The sequence below is a fragment of the Pistacia vera genome, unplaced genomic scaffold (genome assembly GCF_008641045.1).
Source record: "Pistacia vera cultivar Batoury unplaced genomic scaffold, PisVer_v2 Contig227, whole genome shotgun sequence".
Lineage (NCBI taxonomy): Eukaryota > Viridiplantae > Streptophyta > Magnoliopsida > Sapindales > Anacardiaceae > Pistacia > Pistacia vera.
The window spans coordinates 127,147-151,880 of NW_022196032.1; the positions used below are offsets into that span (position 1 = coordinate 127,147).

The following is a 24,734-nucleotide window of genomic DNA, read 5'->3' on the forward strand; positions in this document are numbered from 1 at the left end:
AAAATCTCCATTATTCTCGTAAAAACTTGTCAACTCGACCTAACTGTCACCCTTACGGGGAAGTACGGTACCTTATCGCTTACAACCTCTAACCCAGTCTTTATAATTTATACTTCAAAAAATATGCACAGTCGCTATAAACTAAATATTAGCAAAAAAAAAAAAAACCAAAACAACCAATTGGCTACCAATTTGGGGGATATGGACTTTGAGGGCATCGGGGAGTGGGTGTTTGTGGCTTGGAGAGGACCGGGGAAGCAAATGCAAGCCCTACAGAGGCTATTGTGGTAAGTTCCATGAGGTTGGAGGGCTGAGGATGGTAGGATATGCAGGGCAGCCCTCCAGCCCCCTATTCTGTCACCTCTTGCCATCCCTAGCCCACCAACCTCCCACAAACAACCTCCCTACGGTCTCCCTTGCCTCCCCCATCCTTTGGAACCCAAACAAAGCCACTCCCCCAATGCCGGCCAATTGCTCGACAAAACGCCCAACCACCATAACAATAAAACCAACTACATCTCCCCCAAATTCGCACAAATCAATCAAATTTCTCATCCAATTAAAAAAAAAACAAGTAAAAAATGTACTATTTCTTCACCGGCGTCCTCCTCCTCACCTAAATTCTCATCGACGTCCTTCTTTTAGAACCCTTTTTTAATTCTTCTCTCTATTCTTGTGCCACTGTCATCTCCTCTGACTCTAGACCACCTTCACTCATTGGATGATCCACCAGAGCGTCTTCTTCAACAGCGTTTGAACTGCCACCGCCACCGGAGTCAAAGATTTGGAGTAGGGTTGGGTTTTCCTCCTCTTTCTAAATAGCAGCCATAATTTTGTATAAGGAAGCTTTAGGATCGAATATTTGCAAGAATATGGCACTTTTGTTGCATGAAATGGCAGAGAAATCAAAGGTGTTCGTCGGTCATTTTTTGGGTATTTGACTTGATTAAGCGATTTTGAAGGGTGGGGGTCGTTTTTAATTTTTGAAATTTAAACAAACCTCTGTTAATTATAATATTACCCATATATGTTTAAATCCTTTCACTTTAACCTGTTTTATATGTTTAATGAATCATAAGTGTGTCACGTAAGTTTTTCTAAATTAAAAAATATTGAAAAATATTTTGAAGGTCATTTTTTTTAGAGCAAACGACATGTTCCCACCTAAGGTTTACCGAAATCCAAGGTTCATACCCTTGATTTGATTTATTCCAGATACCCACCCTTAATCTAACATTGTTTCTTTTATTTTAAATGGTTAAGGGTAAAAGTGTCAAAACCCATTTCTCTCAACTCACCATCGTTGACTGCTTTCCTTCTTCCCCTTTGTTTTTCTTCTTCTCATCTCTTCCAGATTCTCTCTTTTTCTTCTCCTTTTTTCTTCTCTTCTCTTCTCTCCACCAGATTCTTTCTCTTCTCCTCTTCTTCTTCTCTCTTTCTTCTTCTCTTCTCCTCTTTTTCTTCTCTCTTTCTTCTTCTCTTCTCTCCACCAACTGTTTCCCCTTTACCGCTTTCCTTCTTCTTCTCCTTTTTTCCTTTTCTTTTCTTCTTCTCCTCTCTTCCAGATTCTTTCTCTTTTTCTTCTCTTCTCTCCACCAGATTCTTCCTCTTCTTCCTCTTCTTCTTCTTCTCCTCTTTTTCTTCTCTCTTTCTTCTTCTCTTCTCTCCACCAACTGCTTCCCCTCTACCACTGCTGGGGAAAATGGAGGTTTTGGAGGTGGAAGGGTGGTGGTGTTTGTGGTGATCATGAGGACGGCCAACAGAGCTGAGATAGAGCCAAATGGGACTGAAATCGGGTGGTTGTGAGGGATTGCAATGGCGGTAGATGGGTGGAATGATGGTGGGTGGTGGTGGTGGTGGTGGTGACTTTGGGGTTTCGAGAGGGAGAGAGGAACGTGCTTGTGGCTATGGCTGTGGCTGTGGAAGGGAGAGAGAAGTGGTAGAAGAGAAGAAGGGAGAGATGAGGATGGGAGGGTAGTGGGATCGAAATCCGGTGGTGGTGAGGGATTGTAATGGCGGTAGATGGGTGGAATGGCGGTGGGTGGTGGTGGTGGTGGCTTTGGGGTTTCAGGAGGGAGAGAGGAGCGTGGTTGTGGCTGTGGCTGTGGCTGCGGGAGGGAGAGAGAAGCGACAGAAGAGAAGAAGGGGGAGATGAAGAAGAAGACGAAGATGAGAGGGTAGTTTGGTAATTGCTCTCTTAAGAATCCAACAGTGACTAACACTGTTAGTTTAAGGGTGGGAATCTGGAATAAATGAAACCAGAGGTATTACTTTGAGATTTCATCAAACCTCGGGTGGGAACATGTCATTTACTTTTTTTTTTTTTTTTTTTTTAATACAAACTTGGGAGGTCCGGGGGGTTAAATTTCCTCCAATACAGGCGTGAGTTGACTAACATGAAAGCAAGATTTACAACTCCATTCATTTCTCTTTCTGCTCCTCAGTTGATCAATTACTATTTCTGATTGCTTCTTATGGCGGATGCCACTGTTGCCAGAATATTGGAGCAACTGGCTTCAATCATTACGCAAGAGAAACAACAAGATGTGAAGCTAGTAGTGGGCGTCGACAAAGAACTTAAAATGCTGCCCACCAATCTTGAAGCCATTCAAGCCGTGCTCTTGGATGCAGAGAGACAGGTGAAGAATAGAGCTGTGAGAGACTGGCTTGACCGGCTCCAAGACACGTGCTATAATTTAGAAGACGTGTTGGATGAGTGGAAAATTGCTTTGTTGAAATTGCAAATCGAGCGAGTTCATGAAAATGTTCTTGTTCCTAAGAAGGTACCTTTCTTTCCCTTCTCTTGCTTCAATTACAAACGAGTCCATTTACGTCATCAAATTGCTAGCAAGATCAAGGATATAACTAAAAGTCTAGATATCATCGCCCTAAAGAGAGAAAGATTTCATTTTCGTCCGATCCTGACTACTGAAAAATTTGAAGAAGTACAGAATTTCTCCTCAATAGATGTGTCTGGTATATGTGGTCGAGATACCGAGAAGAATGCTCTAGTACGTAAGTTACTTGAGGGGGGTGAACAGGTACGAAACCTCCATATTATCTCAATCGTAGGTATGGGGGGAATTGGAAAAACCACTCTTGCTCGAATTGCCTACAATGATAATCAGATTGAAGAAAATTTTGATGAAAGAATATGGGTGTGTGTATCCTATTCTTTTGATGAGTATAGGATTGCTAAAGCAATCGTTGAAAGCCTAAAAGGTTCAACCTCCGAAGTTGTGGAATTAGATTCTCTTTTAAATATGATTCGTGAATCTATAGTAGGAAAAAAATTTCTTCTTGTCTTAGATGATGTTTGGACAGAGGATTATTCTAAATGGAAGCCACTCTATCATTGTCTGAAGAATGGTCTCTATGGAAGTAAAATTTTGATTACCACACGTGTGGAGACAGTGGCACGTATGATGGATTCAATCGACATTATCAACATTAATCCATTATCGGAGGAGAAATGTTGGGAATTATTTAGCAAAATAGCCTTGTCTGGTAGAACTCGTGAGGAGTGTGAAAATTTGGAAGAAATTGGTAGAAAAATTGTAGGCAAGTGTCGTGGACAACCTCTTGCTGCAAGGATCGTCGGAAGTCTTTTGCGCTTTAGAAAACATAGAGAAGAGTGGCTAAGAATCTTAGAAGGGTTGGAATTGAACCGGTCTGATGTTTATGAACAAGATAGTTTTTCTCTTCTATTATTGAGTTACCAGGGTCTGCCTTCAACGATACAACAATGTTTCTCATATTGTGCCATATTCCCAAAAGGCTACCGTATAGACAAAGAAAAATTGATCAAATTATGGATGGCTCAAGGTTTTCTTGGGTTAGAAAATAATACGGACATGGAGAGAGTTGGTGAAGAATATTTCAATGACTTAGTAACACGATCGTTCCTCCAAGATTTTGAAGAAGATAGTGATGGTAATATTTTATTTTGTAAGATGCACGACATAATGCATGACTTGGCTTGTTCTATCCGAAAGAATGAGCTCTTAATCTTAGAAGTCAACTCTCCGAAAGACCTACACAGAGATTTTTCTGTCCGGAAGTTTTATCATTCAACATTAATTCTAGGGGTAGGGGCTCCACTTCCTCTGTCCATATGTAGTAGTATGAAAAGTTTGCGTAGCCTCTTAATTCTATACGGAGTTACAAATTATCAGTCGATTAATGAAATTGGACCACAGTTATTTGGTGAATTGACACGTTTACGGGCATTAGATGTGAGTGGAAAAGTATGGTATGAGAATATGGTCTTAGACATTCCAAAAGAGATAGGGAAATTGATATATTTGAGATACCTTAATTTGTCTTTTCTAAAGATGAAAGAATTGCCAGAAGTATTGTGTGAATTGTATAATTTGCAAACTTTAGAGCTTCGTGGGTGTGCTGATCTCAAGAGCTTACCACAAGGGATGGGAAAGTTAATCAACTTGAGACATTTAGTAAATGAAGGGACTTCACTAACTTGCATGCCAACAGGAATCGAGAGATTAACTTGTCTTCGAACATTAAGTGAATTTGTTGTGAGTGGTGATGACAATGGTGACAAAAGCATGTACCCTGGAATCTCTGGCAAACTTGACACATCTTCGGGGGTCTCTTAGAATAAAAATGTTGGGGAATTTGATTGAGGTTAATGTGGCCAAAAAAGCAGAACTTCGGAATAAGGACCTCCTCTTTTTGAATCTAAATTTTGAAAAGGATGCAGAAGAAGAGAGGGCGAATCTGGATAGAGAAGGGAAAAGGATGGATAAAGATGAACTAGTTCTTGATGTCTTACAACCACCTCTTGGTTTAGAGAGGTTAGAGATTGCATACTACAGAGGTAATGTGTTCCCCAATTGGATTATGTCATTAACCAAGTTGAGGATGTTAAGTCTCCATGATTGCATGAATTTTACACATTTGCCTCCTTTGGGGGGACTTCCATCCCTTGCATCACTCTCTCTAAGGAGTATGAAGAGTGTGAAAAGAGTTGGCAACGAATTTTTGGGAATAGGAAGTGACAACGCATCATCATCTTCATTTATTCCCTTCCCCGAATTAAAATCTCTTGAATTTGTCAACATGGAAGAATTTGAAGAGTGGGATTGTGGAACAATCATGCCGTGCCTTCGTTCCTTATCCTTTGTCTACTGTCCCAAGTTAAAGGCGCTGTCAGATCAGATTTTTCGAATGGTAACACTGGAAGAATTGAACATCAATTGGTGTTCCATTCTAAAAAAACGCTGCACTGGAGTGGACTGGCCCAAGATCAGTCATATTCCTAACATCATGATTAATTTTGAAAGTGTACAAGGAGATTTCCAAAGAGATGTCTGTTAAAGTTTCAGACAGCTACAGTTGTAACTGCACAAGTAAGTTCTTCTCCTGTTAACTGCAATCTTCTCTTTGTCGATTTTTTCATTATATTATTTTTGTTAATGATTATAATTATTGTTACAGGGTTAGATATTTGATTCCAGAGGCGCATGAATTGCTTATTGCAGTGGCTATAGTGGTTTATGGCATTCAAGAGGGACAAAGCAGGCTGTTACTAGCTGGAGAAGAGAGGAAGATTTTACATTACCATTTTGCCTATGTTGAGTTTCCCGGTTTGGTTTTCTTCCTTCAAGGTACAGCTAGATAATTGAATTTTCAGTTAAATGGTTGATCACAATGTGCCTTCACTTATTTTGAAAATTTGCAAATTTTGACTCAGCAATATTCTGTATAAAAGGAATGCAAATATCAAGCAAGATAGTACCATTCAGGATGCATTGTTTCTTATGCCTAGGTCCAACATAACAGCTAACACATTACGGAGCGTGCAGGCAACAATCATATATTGTGAGTGGTTTTTCAGTTTATTGGCACAGAACTCATCTACTAACAGGTTTGCATTTTTCACCTTTTAATATGTCTCTGCTTTTCAAGTCATCCAAGTTTGTTTTCCTGAGCATGAACTATATATTGGTAATCTTAGAAACTTAGAAGTGATTCTCTCTATTATATATCATTTTGCTTTATGGTGGCTGTTCAAATTCACAGTTGAGGATTGACTTTGTAGGTGGAAAATGGGGTAGTACCCACAGTATGAAATCTCAAGGTACATGAAAGAATTTTGATCAAATTCATTAACCTGAAAGATTTTGGATCAATATTGTTACAAATGATTACTAAAATTCTGGATCATCAACATGGCTTCCTATTTTCCAGGAGCAATACTCCCCTTCCTGAATTTTTTCTCAAGCTATGCAATTACTACTCTGTCAGGACATATATGGATGATGGACTGATATGGTAAACGACTTACTGATTCTTCAAATATCAGATTAAATTTGAATGTAGTCGCCATTGTCATCAATACCAAGTCAATGATAAGTTAAGTGTTTCCAATGCAGTCTGTCAAGTTCAAATTGAAGAAAGCACCGAAGTTTGGATCCTCATTTACTGCAAACATTTAAATTCTATGATCAGAATTTGCCTGACAAAGACATCATAAAGGTACTTTGAAATGTTATTGACATATGCATCTGTTCTTTCTACCTTGAAAACATTAGGTAAATGTTGCAATTTCAATGCTTACCAAATTTTATTTTGTTGAATTAGTTCGGTTTCGGAAAACTTGCTGGTCGAGAATTAGTGCATCCTGCACCATCGGCAGCCTAAAAGGGAAATAACAGGCGCATATTGATCTCTCTGGTTGAGGCTACAGTCATTTATTCAACTTGACACTCGGGACCTTGAGCTTGTAGATCGTTTATTATTTCTGCTACCAAAAGGAGTTCCTGCTGATCTTTTTGCAATGAGGTCCACTCCACATGGGTGTCCAGCTCTGTCCGCTTGTCGTCAAAAAAAAAAAAAAAAAAAAAAAATCCTAAGCTGTTCGCGTAGATTCTAGGCGGCCCTCTTGGCCAAGATCGGAAAAAACATTCCTTGGCGAAATTTCAATGAACATATTGGCAACACAACCTGAAGGATGTTAGAGTCCGGATTGTTACTTGTACAATGATGTATGGGAAACTTGGTCGTCACCTTGAAGTTTTGTCAATCACCTTATTTATTACCTTACCAATTTTAAGTGTACGTTTGTTGTATTAGATTCATGGAATATTTCCATTGTTGGAACTAATTTCATGAGAGAGAATTTGGAAGCATAAGGAAAACTGAATTTAAATTTCCACTGTTTGCTATTTTATACTTGGAGAAGTTTGAGAGTACACTGTACACTCTTAGATACAGTTGTTTGGACAAATAATGATGGCGATTACGAGATGAAAGAAAGTGTTCTATCTTCCAACTCCCTTAAGGTTTAAAGAAATCATCACTTACCTTCTTTCGACAATGTCAAATTAACATGATTAGGGATGATTTTATGAAAAAGTAATGCAACGCATCCTAAACGTATCGTCGAATTACATTTAAATGATATGTCATCTTATTTGGATTGATATATGATAACTAAAAATCATCACGCTTCAACACCACACGGATAAGCACTTTGGAATAACTTTGGGGCCGAACGACTTGTGCATACCCAAGATTTATTCGTAACGACAAGTTGGTACCCAAAAGTTTTGAAACGACAAATAGGTACCTTCCGTCATATTCTGTTACTGATTTTTGTTTATTAATAGTGAAAGACTAAAATACCCTTCAAAGTTTTAATTTTAGGTTTTTATAAATTTAAAATTTTTAAAAAACCCCCCTAAGTTTGCTTGAGTTAAAAACACCCTCATATATAAAAAGTTTGTTAAATAACAAAACACCCCCCCAGTGCCAGTTCCGGCCACCATGCGGAATCTGACCGAAAAACTACTTACGACACAGACCCATCGGGTCTGTGTCGTAACGTGCCGATCTAGCTTTTCCTGTCAATCCGCCACGATCTGGCCGAAAAAAGGCAAAATCTGGCCGTCGAGCAACATCCAATCTGGCCTTTTCCGGCCAGATCCGTGGCTGATCTGCCGAAAGGGCCAAATCTACTGCCAGATCTGGCCGTCGACGCCGCAGAGTGAGTTTGTGCGGCGTTGACGCCAGATCTAGCCGTAGATCTGGCCTTTTCCGCCAGATCAGCCACGGATCTGGCCGAAAAAGGCCAGATCGACGCGTTACGACACAGATCCACGGGTCTGTGTCGTAACGCAACTTTCCGGCCAGATTCCGCTGTGGGTGGCCGGAATCTGGCAATGCATGGTGGGGGTGTTTTTTGTTATTTTACAAAAATTTTATACATTGTGTATTTAGTTAAATTTGTAAACTTACGGGTTTTTTAGAAATTTTTAAATTTATAAAAAACTAAATTCAAACTTTTAAGGGCATTTAGTCTTTCACTATTATAAACAAAACCACTAACAGAACATGACGGAAGGTACCTATTTTTCGTTTCAAAACGTTTTGGGTACCAACTTATCGTTACGACAAACCTTGGGTACGAGTAAGTCGTTCTCCCTAACTTTGGGGGATTATTGTTCACCAAATGTAGGGGACGTAGCTGATGATTTCAAATACTTCTAGGACATTGGGTATGTGGCTTAAACCTCAACGGAATAAACCAAAAGAAAACTGCCAATAGCTCTATTTAAGAACAATTCCTGCAACCAATTATTCACACCAAATAAACCTCAGTTTCTCATCTTTCAGCATCAGTTACGTTACCATCTTCCTCTTTGACCATGACTGAAATGATGGCTTGACGGACATGAATCAATTATCTTAATCCTTCGTGAAGAGTATACGGTAAGTCGAGGCACGGTTGTTGAAAAGAAGTCGATAAGTTCATCAAGAACTTCCTGCCCTTTCAACTTGTTCTTGATGATGCGCTGAACATGCAACTGAATGATGGCGCTGCTCGAGTTCAGATAACTACTGTGAAAGATACGTTGTATGACATTGACGACGCATTGGATGAGTTAAACGGCGGTCCAGAAGGGAGCTGAAATGGTTTGAGGCCTATTATTAGAAAGGTATGCTCCTTCTTCCTTCGTATCTGCAGTGTCATTATAAACCTCTGGTTTTGCGTCGTGTTAGCTTTCAAGATTAAAAGCCTGAATAAAACGCTGGAATATATCACTGAAGAAACATAAGTTTAATTTTAGCATGTTGAAGGGAATTGAGGGGAAACTGGAACGAGAAAGGAATCCCTCTTTTCCTGACCAGTTAGAGGTTTATGGAAGACTGCAGAAAGAATAATATTAGAATTTTGTTGAGTGAGAGTAGTCAAGGACCGAGCCTCCTTTCATCTCGATATTTGGTCGGAGGGATCGGAAAGACGTGCTAGCTCGACTAGTATTCAGATATACAGAGGTGAAAACTCATTTCAACAAAAGAATATGGGTGTCTGCTCTTATCCTTGTGAAGAGATTTGGATTGCCAAGCGATTCTTAAATCTCTAAGGGAATATGATGCATCAGATCTGGTCGAATTGGAAACTGTGTACGGCATATTGGCCGATTTATGGGGAAGAAATTCTTCTTGTCCTGGATAACATAAAAATCGAAGGTCTCAAATCATGGGAACAGTTGAATTATCTCTTAAGTGGTTGCCAAGAGTAGAATTTTAGTGACTGCACGAAGAGAATGCTGTAAAGAAGAGAGAGAAGCCACGTGAGAGAATGCTGTAACGGAGAAAGGGAAGACACATGAGGAATGCTGTAATGGAGATAGAAACCACCTTCACATAACATTAAGAACACTAACTAAGGAGGATTATTGGTCATTTTTCTGTCAACTTGCATTTCATAATAGAGAACATGTGAAATTTGGAAGAGATTGGTAGAAACATTGTGGACAAGTGCAACGGCTTGCCTATAGCTGTAAAGATTTTAGGAAGCCTTTTGAGCTTTAAAAGAAATGTTGAGAGTTGAAAACGTTTTGCATAGTGAATATGGGAACTTGCAGAAAAAAGGGCTGTTTCCACCTCTATTGTAAGCTATTATGTTGCCCATCATACTAAGAAAATGCTTCTCATATTGCCCATTTTCCCAAAAATTATGAGATGAGAAAAGTCGGTTAATCAAGTTGTGGATGTCCCAAAATTATCTTAAGGTAGAAGGAAGAGAAGATATGGAGTTTTGGAGAAGAATACTTTGAAAACTTAGTGATGCTCTCATTTTTTCAAGATTTTCAAAGAACACCTTATAATGGGAGCATAATAAGTTGCAAGATGCATGAATTAGTATATGATTTTGCTCAATTTATTGCAAAGAATGATGTTTATCATGGAGGTAATGATTCTGCAAAGTCTAAATCAGAGTCTTCTTATGAAAAAGTTCCACTATTAATGATAATATTTGAAAGAGAGGCTCTTTTCCAGTCCCTGTATAATGATAGAGAATTGCGTAGCCTTGGGGTTGAGCCAGAGGTGGTTTTATGAGTGATTATACTGGAAAGTTATCTGATCGTTAACATGTCTAAGGACATTAGATTTGAGTACCATGATAATGTTTGGTATGATTTAATTAAAGAGTTCCCAAAGGGATAAAAAGTTTATACATTTGAGGTATCTGAACTTGTCCAGGAATAGAAAGATAAAAGATTTACCTGAAACATTGTGCAGCTATATAATTTACAGACCTTAGAGCTCCATTTATGTACAAATCTCAAAAATTTACCTCAAGGGAGGAAAGTTATCAACCTTAGACATTTGGTGAATGATGAAACTTCAATAAGTTGCATGCCAAAGGAATTGAGAGATTAACTGGTCTTCAAACCTTAAGCGAGTTCATTGTGACTTATGGTGGTGATGTCAGCAAAGCATGTACCCTTGAGTATTTGGAAAACTTAAATCATCTTCGATCTCTTGGCATAAAGAAGTTGGGAAATTTGACAGATGGACAAGCTGAGAAAGCTAAACTGAAGAATAAGAAAAATCTCCTTGATTTGCATCTAAATTTCCAAGAGGATCAAGTAAGGCTACAGAAGGATGAAAAAAGGCTGGGACAAATAATCTGATGAGAAAGCTCTTGAAGCTTGCAACCACCTCCAAATGTAGAGAAAGTAGAGATATCTTACTACAGAGGTAAAGTCATTTTCTCCACGTGGTTATGTCATTAACTAAGTTGAGGTTGATTCATTAGATCATTGCAGAACCTTGAGATTTGCCTTCTTTGGGAAGATTACCATCTCTTGAATCACTCATTATACAAGTGCGAAGAAAGTGAAACAGTAGGAGATAATTTTTTGGGACTAGATGCCATGACATAACGTCATCTTCATCAATCTTTGCCTTCCCCAAATTAAAATATCTCGAATTTCAGAAAATGAAAGAAGGGAAGAGTGGAGGAGAAAAGGATGCCAAAATCATGCCAAGTCTTTGTTTCTTGACTATTGGATCCTGCCCCAACTTGAAGAGACTGCCCGACTTCATTTCTCAGGAACCCAGTCAGCTGGAATTGAAGATTATCTCATGCAAAACTCTGAAACAGAGTTATGATAGAAAGGAAGAACGAGAAAACTGGCACATGATCCCAACATCAAGTTTGATCATGAATAATCTTCAAATATCCAAAGAGAAACCGTTGACCAGATTTGACCTACAGGTTTTCTTCTCCTCTCTTTCATATAGTTGTATTTGTATTATCATTTTTATATTTTTTCAAAACCAAGTGCAGCTCATTGTACAACATTCATGATTCTTCAACCATTTTTATGCTTATTCTAAATGAAGTTATATATTTATAATGTTTTCTTTTCTTTTCTTTTCAAGTTAGAACGCAGTGATGCTATGCACGATATCTTGTAAACAAATGTTTTTCAATTGAGAGACATTAAGAGTAGCTAAGTTCCGTTAACTGTGCAATGGTTTCTTGAGCAACTGTTGCCTATTTTTACTGTGAAGAATGAAGGTAATTGGCCAAATGGAATTTAATATCATCTCCTATGTACTTCTTACCTATCAATTCTTCTTGCTAATCATCATGATTAATCTGAAAGGCTTTTTGATTCTTGAAAATTAGTAATCTGTGCCAGATAGAGTAAAGATGTCATAAATAGTGAAACTCTTTGAAATCTACACTCACTTCTTTAGTTAGCTGATCTCTCTTTGGAACATTCTGTACTGGATCATCAAATGTTTAGCATCAGAAAATTGAGCTACTTTCTTCTTATAACTCTTAATTTCTAGAATCTAATTATTAGTTTTCTTGTAATGCATAAGTTCATTAAATTCAGTAATAGAAAGCTGTCGAATCTCATATGTCACTGGCTTTCTCTACTGTAGTATTGTTGTTTATGCAGTTTTTGGCAGTGAACTTCTCCGTTGGTACTAAACTTGCTCTGTGATTCCTTTACAGCCCATAGAGGTGCATCTTAGTAATTTTTTGGTTAGGATATTCACAGCATTCTTAATATGCAAACTTGATTTAGCTCTTTCGAATGAGGCAGCTAAACAATTCAACATGTCATGAATTTTTGAAGAATTAACGCTAGATGATGATGTATATAACGATTTTGGTACAAATACCAATGACAAGATATTTTGTTTTCTTTTGACATTATGGTCCACCGGACATGGAATTCCATATTCAGAAGCATGTTGTAAATGCTTCTTTTTTTTATTGCAATGTAGAGGAACCATAGCAAATACCACGAGAGTGTGACCTGTGTCTACACTTGATCAAAGGTTGGAACCGTTCTTGCTTATGTTTCATCCCTTTTGTTTTTTATCTTCTCAGTAATTGATGTCTGGTTTTGCCTTTCTTTTTCTTACTAAACCATGCAAGTTTCTTGTCACAATTATCACCGAAAGCTATAGTTAGTGTATTTTGTTGTATGGAAGAGTGAAATATTAAAGATAGATATAGACCCACCTACGGACTACAAGAGTAGGAGTATGTTAGTCAATTTTTTGTCTTGTTTCCTGAAATTGTGCGTGACACACTAGATAATTAGCCATGCTCAGTACTTTCTTTCCAGGAGAACCACAGATTGAGAAGCCTTCAGGAGAGAACATCAAGGGTATATTGCATGTCCATGCTTCAAATACCTAATATTTGGTTAGTTATGTTCTCCACTGCTATCTCTGTTTTCGGATCTTGATCATTCAATTAGTAGACACAACTAGAGATATTGTTTTCAATTTAGTACTGACTTACTCCGCATTCTTGCTCATGGCCAGACTTTCGAGACCTGTCAGAGCATAGCAATGATCACTTTAAAGCCTTGAAAAATGGGCTTTTGCCAGAATTTTGACTTTTGAATCAGAAGGAAAAATGCTCAGCCTTCATACGCTTGGTGAGCTCTGTCATGTCCATCTATTTACTAATTTTCCTTTCCATCTCTCTGAAATAGAAGGTTCTGATGTAAGGCAATTATCCTTTGTAAATACCAATTTCTTAAACAGTTGCCAATCATGAGTTTGACATGTCATAGTGTAATATAACATTTGTGGTCCAAAATCCACAACTGGAGATCGTTATAGTTGCCAGTAACCCTATATCTAATTGTTGCTTTGTAGGATTGGATGATTCTTCGGACCAAATTACCTATAACGTGAACTTGTTCTAATAGTTGAATATTTTGTTTTTTTCTTTGAGCACTTCTGTAGTTTCAATGTACTCCATTACAAGAGCAATCTTCAACTCTCAAACACAAGGATATTATTGGATGGAAATTCATATCTCAAAGAGGAAATGAAGATTGCTGGGATGTTATAGAGAGTGCAAACGCCAATGGAAGATGCTATGGAGGATTTCTTCTTGATTGGAGGCTTTTTATTTTTACTACCCAAGAAAAGCCAGAAATGGTTGGTTCTCAAAAGCAAGAATTGCTTAGAAAGGAGGTGGTAACCATTTCTCCGCATGAGGAGGCGATGGGGTTTTATTGCTCTTTTATGTTTTTGTCTTTCATGGTGCCTCTAGAAGCTTAAGAGGCTGATACTCTAGTAACTTTTTAATGGTATAGTTTACCAAGCCGATCTGGATTTGTCTGTTATACAATATTGAGCACTTTCAGGTTGTTTATTAAGCAATGCCTGTACATGTATGAACTCTAGATTATTTTTCACATGATGAATATACGCAAGTTCAATGAAGAATTCCATTTACTTCAAATTTCTTTACCAGTTTTGATTTTCACACTCAACAAGATGAATTTAGACTATTGTATCAGTTATAATATGGCAATACAATTTTGATCTCTTACTTGTGTAGTTATTATATTATATGAAGGATAAAATCAATGATCATTACAAATAAACCTCAAAGAATCAGAAGCTGTGGTGCAAACCATCCATCCACGTACAAGACATTACCCCATCAGAGCATAATATTAGAGCGTCTAGTGGAGCCTATCACGCTCTGTTCTGACATGGTTCTTCGTGATATGCTTCACATTAGGACAACCAGAAAGAGCCATGGTGAGTTCAAACTCATCTTTCAGCATTTCGATGACTCGTATTGCCCTGTGGGAGGCCATAGATAACAGGCCTTCCAACCTGTCATAACATGTATCACTTAATAGATGATAGTACCAATAAATTTTCAAGAGAAAAACAGTTCAAGAATCATGGCATTTGTATGTTTTCCTAAACCTGGCACCAACTGTTAACTAAAGAGAGGAAAATCACAAGGACAGCTTGTGCACCGAGGGTCAACTGTCAAGGCCTTGAAAATATCTGCACCTTGCCGCACTCCTCCCTCCATTAGTACATGAATTTTCCCTTCAACAGCATGAACTACCTGCTAATAATAGCATTTACTAGAAGTTGTCAGTTAATGAATGGAAGTGCATGACTTTCCTAGTTTATGGAAGGCAACATGTCAGAAACCTGGAAAACCGCTAAAGATTTATAGCCATATTTCTTAAATGTTCTATCATATCTAACAATATTTAATTCAGTATTTGAATCATCACTGTTTAGAGTCCTGTTCACAGCCTTTCTAAGTTTTGAGATGCATTTTGTTTTCAAGAGAACTTGCAAATAAATATAAGTGTTAATGATAGCGTAAAACTAATAGTCATCACCTCTTCAAGTACAGAATAGTGGCTGGAGAATCTAGCTGACGAGCACCGTGATGGGAGACAATAATCCCAGAAAACACCTACTTGCACAGCCTTTATTGCTGCAGATGATAGGATTTCATTTATCTCACAAGCCTATACAAATGCTTGTAAGAGTCGAGACTGATATGTCCCATGTGTAACAAAGCATAATCTTAATGGATTTACTAAAGGGGCTAAAAGGTATTCAAATAAGAGTATCACCTTGGGGATAGTGGCTTAAACCTAAACAACGAATAAACCAAAAGAAAACTGCCATAGCTCTATTTAAGAACAATTCCTGCAACCAATTTATTCACACCAAATAATACCTCAGTTTCTCATCTTTCAGCAATCAGTTACTGTTACCTCTTCCTCTTTGGACCAGCTGAATGATTGGCTTACGGACATGAATCAATTATTTAATCCTTCGTGAAGGAGTACTGGTAAGTCGAGGCACGTTGTTGAAAAAGAAGTCGATAAGTTCATCAAGAACTTCCTGCCCTTTCAACTTGTTCTTGATGATGCGCTGAACATGCAACTGAATGATGGCGCTGCTCGAGTTCAGATAACTACTGTGAAAGATACGTTGTATGACATTGACGACGCTTGGATGAGTTGAAACGGCGGTCCAGAAGGGACTGAGAATGGTTTGAGGCCTATATTAGAAAGGTATGCTCCTTCATTCCTTCGTATCTGCAGTGGTCATTATAAACCTCTGGTTTTGCGTCGTGATATAGCTTTCAAGATTAAAAGCCTGAATAAAACGCTGGAATATCTCACTGAGGAGAAACATAAGTTTAATTTTAGCATGTTGAAGGAATTGAGGGGAAACTGGAACGAGAAAGGAATCCCTCTTTTCTGACCAGTTAGAGGTTTATGGAAGAGCTGCAGAAAAGAATAAATTATTAGAATTATTGTTGAGTGAGAGTAGTAAGGACCGAGCCTCCCTGTCATCTCGATAGTTGGGTCGGGAGGGATCGGAAAGACGTGTCTAGCTCGACTAGTATTCAATGATACAGAGAGTGAAAACTCATTTCAACAAAAGAATATGGGTGTCTGCTTCTTATCCTGTGAAGAGATTTGGATTGCCAAAGCGATTCTTTAAATCTCTAAGGGAATATGATGCATCAGATCTGGTCGAATTGGAAACTGTGTTACGGCATATTGGCCGATTTATTAGGGGAAGAAATTCTTCTTGTCCTGGATAACATAAAAATCGAAGGTCTCAAATCATGGGAACAGTTGAATTATTCTCTTAAGTGTGGTTGCCAAGAAGTAGAATTTTAGTGACTGCACGAGAGGAGAATGCTGTAAAGAAGAGAGAGAAGACACGTGAGGAGAATGCTGTAACGGAGAAAGGGAAGACACATGAGGAGAATGCTGTAATGGAGATAGAAACCACCTTCACAATCACATTAAGAACACTAACTAAGGAGGATTATTGGTCATTATTCTGTCAACTTGCATTTCATAATAGAGAACAATGTGAAAATTTGGAAGAGATTGGTAGAAACATTGTGGACAGTGCAACGGCTTGCCTATAGCTGTAAAGATTTAGGAAGCCTTTTGAGCTTTAAAAGAAATGTTGAAGATTGGAAAAAACGTTTTGCATAGTGAGATATGGGAACTTGCAGAAGAAAAGGGCTGTTTCCACCTCTATGTTAAGCTATTATGATTTGCCATCATACTAAAAAATGCTTCATTTGCGCCATTTTCCCAAAAATTATGAGATAGAGAAAATCGGTTAATCAAGTGTGGATGTCCCAATTATCTTAAGGTAGAAGGAAGAGAAGATATGGTTAATTGGAGAAGAATACTTTGAAAACTTAGTGTCTCTCATTTTTTCAAGATTTCAAAAAAACCTTATAATGGGAGCATAATAGTTGCAAGATGCATGATATAGTATAATTTTGCTCAATTATTGCAAAGAATGAATGTTTATCATGGAGGTAAATGATTCTGCAAAGTCTAAATCAGAGTCTTCTTATGAAAAAGTTCCACATTAATGTATATTTGAAAGAGAGGCTCTTTCCAGTCCCTGTTTATAATGATAGAGAATTGCGTAGCCTTGTGGTTGAGCTAGAGGTGGTTTTATGAGTGATGTAGATCTGGGAAAGTTATCTGATCGGTTAACATGTCTAAGGACATTAGATTTGAGTAACCATGATAATTTGGTAGATTTAATTAAAGAAGTTCCCAAAGGGATAAAATTTATACATTGAGGTATCGACTTGTCCAGGAATAGAAAGATAAAAGATTTACTGAAACATTTGTGCGAGCTATATAATTTACAGACCTTAGAGCTCCATTTATGTACAAATCTCAAAATTTACCTCAAGGATAGGAAAGTTAATCAACCTAGACATTTGGTGAATGATGAAACTTCAATAATTGCATGCCAAAGGAATTGAGAGATTACTGGTCTTCAACTTAAGCGAGTTCATTGTGACTTATGGTGTGTGATGTAGCAAAGCATGTACCCTTGAGTATTTGGAAAACTTAAATCATCTTCGATTCTTGGCATAAAGAAGTTGGAAATTTGACAGATGGAACAGAGCTGAGAAAGCTAAACTGAAGATAAGAAAAATCTCCTTGATTTGCATCTAAATTTCCAAGAGGATCAAGTAAGGCTACAGAAGGATGAAGAAAAGGCTGGGACAAATAATGCTGATGGAAAGCTCTTGAAAGCTTGCACCACCTCCAAATGTAGAGAAAGTAGAGATATCTTACTACAGAGGTAAAGTCATTTCTCCACTTGGGTTATGTCATTAACTAAGTTGAGGTTGATGTCATTAGATCATTGCAGAACCTTGAGGATTTGCCTTCTTTGGAAGATTACCATCTCTTGAATCACTCATTTACGAAGTGCGAAGAAAGTGAAACAAGTAGGAGATAATTTTTTGGGACTAGATGGCCATGACATAACGTCATCTTCTCAATCTTTGCCTTCCCCAATAAATATCTCGAATTTCAGAAAATGAAAGAATGGAAGAGTGGAAGGAAAAAAGGATGCCAAAATCATGCCAGTCTTTGTTTCTTGACTATTGGTTCTGCCCCAACTTGAAGAGACTGCCCACTTCATTTCTCAGGAACCCAGTCAGCTGGAATTGAAGATTATCTCATGCAAAACCTGAAACAGAGTTATGATAGAAAGAAGAACGAGAAAACTGGCACATGATCCCATCAAGTTTGATCATGAATAATCTTCAAATATCCAAAGAGAAACCGTTAACCAGATTTGACCTACATAATTTCTTCTCCCTCTTTCATATAGTTGTTTTGTATAATCATTTTTATATTATTTTCAAACCAGTGCAGCCATTGTACAACATACATGATCTTCAACACTTTTTATGCTTATTCTTAAAATGAAGTTATATTTTATAATGTTTCTTTTCTTTTCTTTCAAGTTAGAAACAGAGCAGTGATGCTATGCACGATATCTTGTAAACAAATGTTTTTCAATTGAGAGACATTAAGAGTAGCTAAGTTCCGTTAACTTGCAATGGTTTCTTGAGCAACTGTTGCCTTATTTTTATCTGTGAGAAATGAAGGTAATGGCCAAATGGAATTTAATATCACTCCATGTATCTCTACCTATCAATTCTTCTTGCTAATCATCATGATTAATCTAAAGGGCTTTTGATTTCTTGAGAAAATTAGTAATCTGTGCCCAGATAGAGTAGAAAGATGTATAATATGGTGAAACTCTTTGAAATCTACACTCACTTCTTTAGTTAGCTGATCTCTCTTTGGAACATTCTGTACTGGATCATCAAAATGTTTAGCATCAGAAAATTGAGCTACTTTCTTCATTATAACTTAATTTCTAGAATACTATATTTAGTTTTCTTGGTAATTGCATAAGTTCATTAAATTCAGTAATGAAAGCTGTCGAATCTCATATGTCACTGGCTTTCTCTACGTGTAGATTGTTGTTTATGCAGTTTTTGGCAGTGAACTTCTCCGTTGGTACTAAACTTGCTCTGTGAATTCCTTTACAGCCCATAGAGTGCATCTTAGTAATTTTTTGGTTATAGGATATTCACAGGCATTCTTAATATGCAAACTTGATTTAGCTCTTTCAATGATGCAGCTAAACAGTTCAACATGTCATGAATTTTTGAAGAATTAACGCTAAATGATGATGTATTATACGATTTGGTACAAATACCACATGACAATATTTTGTTTTCTTTTGACATTATTGGTCCACCGACATGGAATTCCATATTCAGAAGCATGTATGTAAATGCCTTCTTTTTTTTTTATGCATGTAGAGGAACCTATGCAAAATACCACGAGAAGTGTGACCGGTGTCTACACTTGAAAGGTTGGAACCGTTCTTGCTTATGTTTCATCCCTTTTGTTTTTTATCTTCTCAGTATTGTGGTCTGTTTTATTGCCTTTCTTTTTCTAATACAACATGCAGAGTTCTTGTCACAATTATCACCGAAAGCTATAGTTAGTGTATTTTGTTGTATGGAAGAGTGGAAATATATAAAGATAGATATAGAACCACCTACGGACTACAAGAGTAGGAGTATGTTAGTCTAATTTTTTGTCTTGTTTCCTGGAAATTGCGTGACACACTAGATAATTAGACCATGGCTCAGTACTTTCTTTTCCAGGAGAACCACAGATTGAGAAGCCTCAGGGAGAACTCAAGGGTATATTGCATGTCTCATGCTTCAAATACCTAATATTTGGTTAGTTATGTTCTCCAACTGCTATCTCTGTTTTCGGATCTTGATCTTCAATTAGTAGACACACATAGATATTGTTTTCGAATTTAGTACTGACTTACTCCGCATTCTTGCTCATGGCGACTTTCAGACCTGTCGAGCATAAGCAATGATCATTTAAAGCCTTGAAAATATGGGCTTTTGCCAGAATTTTGACTTTTGAATCAGAAGGAAAAATGCTCAGCCTGTCATACGCTGGTGACTCTGTCATGTCCATCTATTATAACATTTCCTTTCCATCTCTCTGAAATAGAAGGTCTGTGTAAGGCAATTATCCTTGGTAAATACAATTTCTTAAACAAGTTGCCAATCATGAGTTTGAGCATGTCATAGTGTATATAACATTTGTGGTTCCAAAATACACAACTGGGATCGTTATAGTCTCAGCCAGTAACCCTATATCTAATTGTTGCTTGTAGGATTGGATGATTCTTCAGTACCAAATTCCATAACTTGAGAACTTGTTCCAATAGTTGAATATTTTGTTTTTTTCTTTGTGCACTATGTCATCTTATTTGGTATTGATATATGATTAACTAAAAAATCATCGCTTCAACACCACAGGATAAGCACTTTGGAATAACTTTGGGGCCGAACGACTTGTGCATACCCAAGATTTATCGTAACGACAAGTTGGTACCCAAAAGGTTTTGAAACGACAAATAGGTACCTTCCGTCATATTCTGTTACTGATTTTTGTTTATTAATAGTGAAAAGACTAAAATACCCTTCAAAGTTTTAATTTTAGGTTTTTATAAATTTAAAATTTTTAAAAAACCCCCCTAAGTTTGCTAATTGAGTTAAACACCCTCATATATAAAAAGTTTGTTAAATAACAAAAACACCCCCAGTGCCAGATTCCGGCCACCATTGCCGGAATCTGACCGAAAAACTACATTACGACACAGACCCATCGGGTCTGTGTCGTAACGTGCCGATCTAGCATTTTCCTGTCAGATCCGCCACGGATCTGGCCGAAAAAGGCAAAATCTGGCCGTCGAAGCAACATCCAGATCTGGCCTTTTCCGGCCAGATCCGTGGCTGATCTGGCCGGAAAGGGCCAAATCTACTGCCAGATCTGGCCGTCGACGCCGCAGATGGAGTTTTGCGGCGTTGACGGCCAGATCTAGCCGTAGATCTGGCCTTTTCCGGCCAGATCAGCCACGGATCTGGCCGAAAAAGGCCAGATCGACGCGTTACGACACAGATCCGACGGGTCTGTGTCGTAACGCAACTTTCCGGCCAGATTCCGGCTGTGGTGGCCGGAATCTGGCAATGCAGGTGGTGGGGGTGTTTTTGTTATTTTACAAAAATTTTATACATTGGTGTATTTAGTTAAATTTGTAAACTTACGGGGTTTTTTAGAAATTTTTAAATTTATAAAAAACTAAAATTCAAACTTTTAAGGGCATTTTAGTCTTTTCACTATTAATAAACAAAAACCACTAACAGAACATGACGGAAGGTACCTATTTGTCGTTTCAAAACGTTTTGGGTACCAACTTATCGTTACGACAAACCTTGGGTACGAGTAAGTCGTTCTCCCTAACTTTGGGGATTATTGTTCACCAAATGTGAGGGGACGTAGCTGATGATTTCAAATACTTCTAGGACATTGGGNATCTTAACCATCCAACATCCTGCAGAAACCACTCACTAGTAAGATGTCCTAAATGCATATCAAATAGTAAAAGGAATAGTTTACCAGTTTATACCTTCCAACATAAAGAAGCATCCGTGGTCTCATTCGCAAAAGCTTTAAAATTTGAGCTTTGATCCTGGAAAATTCCAAATCTATTAAACCATGTAATTATTTTTGTCTATGACTTCAAACAAAAAGCAGAGATGCAGTTTGATATCCCATAGGAGTGTTGTTTATCAGATAATAACAGAGAGCAAAGCCACAACTCTATGGCATCGGCACAATTAAATGCAGGAAATGAACTTGAAACGTTGAAACAAAGATTATTAAAGAGAAAACATTTCAGCTTACAGAGACGATTTTGGCTGTTAGGAGACCTTCCAAAATGAGAGGATAAGCATACTAACAGTTGTATACTATTTGCATTCCACAGCAAATTGTCTTCCTGTAAATTGAAGCAATCAAATATATAGTGTTTGGAGACAGAATGAATGGAAAAGAGATAATTATTCACTTGTTTTTTGTGTCTGCCTCTCTTCGACTTGGAGTATCTACAGTCAGAACAATAGGCCTTAGGCCTTATATCCATTCCTGTCAGATCTCTGCACTAGCGTACTCTTTATATCTCGCCTCTTATATACCTATTTGATGAAAAGATATCCATCTGCTATCAATTTCCTATCAATGATAGAACAAGAGAAATAAGAGGGGCATTTTACTATTTCAAAAATAACAGAGCTCAATAATGGCCAAGTACATAAAATTGATAGAAGAGAACAGCGTTGCAGCTGGCAGCAACCCCCTCCATGGTCCAGCTAGATGAGTAAGATAAAACCTAGAATTGATCCAGAAAAAGAAAGACGTGTCTCAATGTACAAGGGCCTAATGTAAGCACATCAATTCAGTATGTATTAACAATAAACTATTATGGCTTTAGAAGAAGCAGCTGCTCTGGCTGTTCTGTGATACCTAATCCCTTCCTTTTAGGCGGGAGTGAGAAGAAAGGAGGAAAGAGAAGCCGCAGAAGCTTTGACGTGAGGGCAGGAGCTTCGAGAAGCAAAGCGACAGCAGCAAAGGTTTGACATTGTCATACAACAAAGAGAACCTTTACAGTCACTTCGTGCAAAAGAAGTCAAATTCACAGCCCACTGAAACTCTGCTTGAGGCAGATGAAAAACGTAACAGCAGAAATGACGGAGGTTATTTAACGGACGCAATAACTGAAACATTATATGGCAAAACTAACCGACGTTAATTAAGGGTAGAACAATGAACGTGAACTCATTATAGAACAGACCAATGTTCCAAATATCAGACCGGGCCTTGACCTGTTCAAGGGTCTGGTTTTCGGTTTGACCAGTTGGATCGGTCCGTTAGACCGTATCCTGTAAAATTTTTAGTCCCTAAATGTTTGAAATTCATAAAAAACACCTCTCAATAATTACGCATGACTCCCTTAAGATTTGAAATTTATCCAAAACACCCCTATCATGCGAAGAGACTAATGAGTGTTGGTGGCAGCGAAGATCGACGGCCAATCGAAGTTTGGAATCCTGGGGCTTTTGTTGTATAAGTGCCGACAAATCTTATCGTGGTGTCAGAGAGTTATACCGACGTCGAAATTTTCCAAAATCAAGAAGGAAGGTCGACGGTTGTGTGAATAGGTGGACGGCGATCGACGGCCAATCGAAGTTGGAATCATGAAGCTTTTGATGTAGAGGTGCCGACAAATCTTATAGTGGTGTCAGGGAGTTCTAACAGCGTCAGAATTTGCCGGAATAAAAAAGGAAGCCCAACGGTTGCATGAACGATAGGTAGACGGCGAGCGAAGAAAGGTTGGACAACTGCCACTGAAAATGGATGGGTTTTGTCATGGAGATGACGCCAAGTCCTATGGTGTTGTTATCTCCCTTGAACGATGCTGGAATCTAGTGAGATTGACTCTCGATTGAACCACGATTCGACACTATTCCGACGTTCAAACTATGTTTCAATCCGATTTGATTAATAGTACCGGTTTTCAAGTGAAATTGGACCAGAGATGACGCTAGTTCCCGATCGAACCGGTCCGACCGTACGGTCTGATCTGGTTTTCAAAACACTGGAACAAAACAGACGTTACCTAACGGTTGGAGTAATGGAAGTTAACTGGCAGTATATTTAATGGACAGTTCCTAATGGTGCATTTAATGACCGCTTATCAACGGTTTATTTAACTGCCGTTTAGTAACGGTTTGTGGCTGCCCAGAAACCAAAAAGAACAGGAAAAAAATTGTGTTCGAGATTAAATATAAAATGGTTTTATTTCGCAGAAGAGGGTCTTGATGTTAGCAATTATCCTTTGTAAATGTATTTTCTCATAAACAAGTTCCTGATTATGAGTTTGAACATATCATAGTCTATACAAACATTTGTGCTGGGACGTCAGAGAATTNCCTCTCTTTCTCTATATCTGTGTATTTTGTTTCTTACGAATTTTTTTTGAAACTGTCTCATCCTCTTTCTCTTTCTTTACTCTTCTTTTATTTGAAACAGTAAAGATTTTAAGAATTAAACAATTACAATAAAATTTCTTTAAATCACAACTTAAAAGAAAAGGGAAATTCAATGACAAACTTGAAAAAATCACAGTTTAAAGGAAAATAAGAAAAAGGGTAGACGCCAAACAAAAAAAAAATAAGAAGAAAGAAAAACAAAAAAAATTGCAGTTTAGACAAAAATAACAGTTTAGAAGAAAGGAAAAAAAAAAATTAAAAGAGAATAAGAAAAAGGGCAGACGCCCAAAAAAAAATTGTATTTTTTAGAGCTGGCTCGCGAGCCGGCTCAAAATACCTTATAATCACTTACAAGTCGATCCGAGTCATAGAATATATGGCTCGGCTCGACTTGAACTCGACTCGTTTCTTAATCCTATTTCACGAGCCGAGCTCGTTAAGCCGAAAACTTGGCTCGGCTCGGCTCGTTAACACCCCGAGGTAGAACAATGGACGTGAACTCATCGTAGAACAAACAGGCGTTACCTAACGGTTAGAGTAATGGAAGTTAACTGATGGTATATTTAACGGACAAGTACTAATGGTGCATTTAATGACCGTTTATCAACGGTGTATTAACTGTCGTTCATTAACGGTGTGACATTCTATAATGAAGTATCAAACGAACGTTTACTAGCGGTAAATCTGACAGACGTTTATTAGTATTAAACGAATGTTTATTAACGGTGTATTAAACGACCGTTTGTTAATGGTGTGTCTAACTGACATCTACTAATGGTGTATTTAACGGGTGTTTATTAACGGAATACTTGATGGATGTTATTTGCCGGGTCTAATAAACAGTCATTTATAACGGTGTGATGTTCATTAATAG

General features: G+C 37.8%; 1 protein-coding gene and 1 long non-coding RNA gene across 2 annotated transcripts; both read left to right on the forward strand.

Moving 5' to 3' along the window:
* Nucleotides 1-2,022: 2,022 nt before the first annotated feature.
* On the forward strand, nucleotides 2,023-4,363 carry LOC116130938 (putative disease resistance protein RGA3). The gene is made up of 3 exons (XM_031416622.1): nucleotides 2,023-2,177; nucleotides 2,498-3,933; nucleotides 4,335-4,363. Exons 1-3 carry the CDS (start codon nucleotides 2,023-2,025, stop codon nucleotides 4,361-4,363), a joined length of 1,620 nt encoding a protein of 539 aa, XP_031272482.1.
* A 1,364-nt stretch (nucleotides 4,364-5,727) lies between these two features.
* Nucleotides 5,728-6,803, forward strand: LOC116130917. The gene is made up of 5 exons (XR_004128156.1): nucleotides 5,728-5,890; nucleotides 6,065-6,103; nucleotides 6,214-6,297; nucleotides 6,399-6,501; nucleotides 6,607-6,803. It is a non-coding gene; the product is annotated as an uncharacterized LOC116130917 (long non-coding RNA).
* The last annotated feature ends 17,931 nt before the right edge of the window (nucleotides 6,804-24,734 follow it).